This window comes from Natrix helvetica, assembly GCF_964273705.1.
Source record: "Natrix helvetica genome assembly, chromosome: 9".
Classification (NCBI taxonomy): Eukaryota; Metazoa; Chordata; class Lepidosauria; order Squamata; family Natricidae; genus Natrix; species Natrix helvetica.
This window is the reverse complement of record NC_138560.1, coordinates 7,683,757-7,686,458: the sequence shown is the minus strand read 5'-3', so window position 1 is coordinate 7,686,458 and position 2,702 is coordinate 7,683,757. Positions and strand designations below refer to the sequence as shown.

Sequence of the window (2,702 nt, the reverse complement as noted above, 5' to 3'; positions counted from 1 at the left end):
ACAAAGGCACTGGCAAAAGTGACTTATGGCTGTTTTTCACACTTAGGACCATTGCAGCCTCCCCATGGTCATGCAACCATAAATCAGTCGCTTGGCTACTGACTGGTATTTGAACTTCTGCACGCAGGGCGTGTCGTTTAATGGGGTGAAAATTAATTTTTGCATTTTTTTTTCAGTGGGGGTCCTAAAAATATGTGCTTTTACGCCAAGAGTTGGAAGTCCGCTGTTATTTTTGCAATCGTGGCCAAATGTCGGGGCCTCTTTTGCAAGCCTCTGACTAGCAAAAGTCAACGGGGAAGCCAGATCCACTTAACAACCCTGTGACTAGCTTAATGACTGCAGTGGTTCAATTAACCATCACGGCAAGACATGGGTTATAACATGGGGCAAAACTCATGGAACAACTGTCTCCCTTAGCAACAGAAATTTCGGGGCTCAATTGTGGTCGTACATCAAGGGCTACCGGCATGCTCCAAAAGTGAGGATGACATAAATAAAAGTTATTTGTGAAATTAAAAAAAAAACACCCTCAATCAGGCATGGAAGTCGCTGAGTTTTGGGGTAATCTCAAGTGATGGCAAAAAGAAGAAGAAGAAGAAGAAGAAGAAGAAGAAGAAGAAGAGGAAGAGGAAGAGGAAGAGGAAGAGGAAGAGGAAGAGGAAGAGAGAGGAAGAGGAAGAGGAAGAAAGAAGAAGAAGAAGAAGAAGAAGAAGAAGAAGAAGAAGAAGAAGAAGAAGAAGAGAAATGAACGATGTGTAAAGCGCCTTTGAACTCGAGTCATAAAGGCAGGCTGTAAATGATAAAAAGAGCATTTGTGACATCACGGTACTGTCTTTTCCTGTCACATACGTGTCTATAATATTACAAGGCACATACAAAAGCTTACAGAGCTGGCCTTGCAAACTTGTATTTCTAGATTTATCCCTCGCCCCCATCCCCCACCCCCCCACCCCAAGGCTGCAGGAAGTATACATCGTGGAAATAGATATAAAGCAGAAGGCTGCTGAACAGTTGTGAAACTGCTTTAGCCCCAGGGTTTGTATGCTCATGCTGCATTAAAAGAAAAAGTATTTTTTTAAAATAAAATCTTGCTCCCTCTGCAATCATGGCCCATATGGACTCTCTGTTTTTCCTGGCTCTGTAGCTGGGCAGTGTTTCCTCCTCCTTGAACATGTACCTGAGGTATAAAGAAGGAGTTGTAAAAAAAAAAGAGAGAGAGCCCTTTATTGAAATTTCAATGATGTGAGATGTTCTGGTGTGAGCCAGTTTGGGATAACGGTTAAAGGTGCTGAGCTAGAAAACTGGGAGTCCATAAGTTCTAGTGCTACCTTAGGCATGCAGTCAAATGGGTGACTTGTGACCAGTCCCTTTCTCTTATATCTGGCAAACCACTACCAAAAATATTCCAAAAACCTTGCAGGGACTTGAGCCAATTCAATGCCCACCTGAATTCTTGGAAGAAGAAGAAGAAGGAGAAGGAGAGGGAGAGGGAGAGGGAGAGGGAGAAGAAGAAAAGTAGGAGAAGGAGAATATGGAGAAGGAGATGGAGAGGGAGAAGAAGAAGAAAAGTAGGAGATGGAGAATAAGGAGAAGGAGATGGAGAGGGAGAAGAAGAAGAAAAGTAGGAGAAGGAGAATAAGGAGATGGAGAGGAAGAAGAAGAAGAGAAGGAAATTGCTGTAAAATGGTGTAAAAACAACAACAACCAAAAGACCAGCTCTTCCTTCACCCTACCTTGTAATTGGCTACTGCATCCTACTCACCTTCTCTTCTCAAACCCTTACCTGTATGGAGAAAACCAAGGCAGCGATTCCCAAAGGCAAGCAGCAGAAGAGCATGGTGAAGATGGAGTAGGCCAGGTAATCCGGTTCAGCGGAAGGGTAGATCGGGGTGATCAGGACCGTTTGCTGGGGCTGACCGATCGGAGATTGGTAGGCTGAGCCAGGTAAGCCATAGGAAGGGGGCAGAGGGGCAGCTGCCCCTTGGCCCAGGGGAAGTTTTGCTCCAGCAGGGTCAGATTCTTTGCAGGGGTCTTTTTCTGAGTAGGAGGGCGGGTTTGGAGTGGCAGATTGATGATCCCCATGGAAGGTTTGGTATTGTAAATTGCTCATGTTGCTTGCTCTTTGGCTGTTTTGCAGGCTAGGATAGAATCACTTCACTTTTCTCCCCCCACCAGTACTGGTTTCTTCTTTAAGTCTGTTTCTGATGTATTGCAGGCTGAATCCACTCTTCCTCCTCTCTTCCCTTGCACTTTCTCCCCACTTCTTGGCCTTCTCCTTCTGCTTGTTGCCTCTTCTGGTGGATCTTATTGCGCTCTCTCTCTCTCTCTCTCTCTCTCTCTCTCCCCCCCCCCCCCGTTACAATCCCCTTCCAGCTTCTCTGGCATGTGACTCGACCCCTCGGTCTTGAGCAGTGCAACTTTTCACTGTTCAAGCTCAACGGATGACTAGATAATAAATAACCAAACTTTGCATGCTGATACTAAAAGGGGAAAGCCCAGGAGAGTTTTACTTTTCCCCTCTCAGATTCTGACGGCCTGTCCCATTGCCTATCTACACGACATAAATTACTTCATTCTCACAAGAGATTTCCAGACTGATGCATAAATAGTTAAGCCAATTCTTTATTCCAGGCAGCAAGCATGCACGCACATAGCACTGTTACAAAAAGGAGGGTCTGTTTTTAAGTAGTTTTCAGGCTGGA

The 2,702-nt window shown here is 45.1% G+C and overlaps 1 protein-coding gene across 1 annotated transcript in view; it reads right to left on the bottom strand.

Annotated features, from left to right (window-relative positions):
* Nucleotides 1-2,325, bottom strand: part of LOC309396764 (proline-rich transmembrane protein 1-like) — a 3,704-nt gene extending 1,379 nt beyond the window's left edge. Inside the window, exon 1 of the mRNA XM_081962170.1 lies at nucleotides 1,784-2,325. Within this exon, the coding sequence (XP_081818296.1) occupies nucleotides 1,784-2,110 (327 nt within the window). The 5' untranslated portion in view covers nucleotides 2,111-2,325. The remainder of the gene's footprint in view (nucleotides 1-1,783) is intronic.
* Nucleotides 2,326-2,702: the final 377 nt, after the last annotated feature.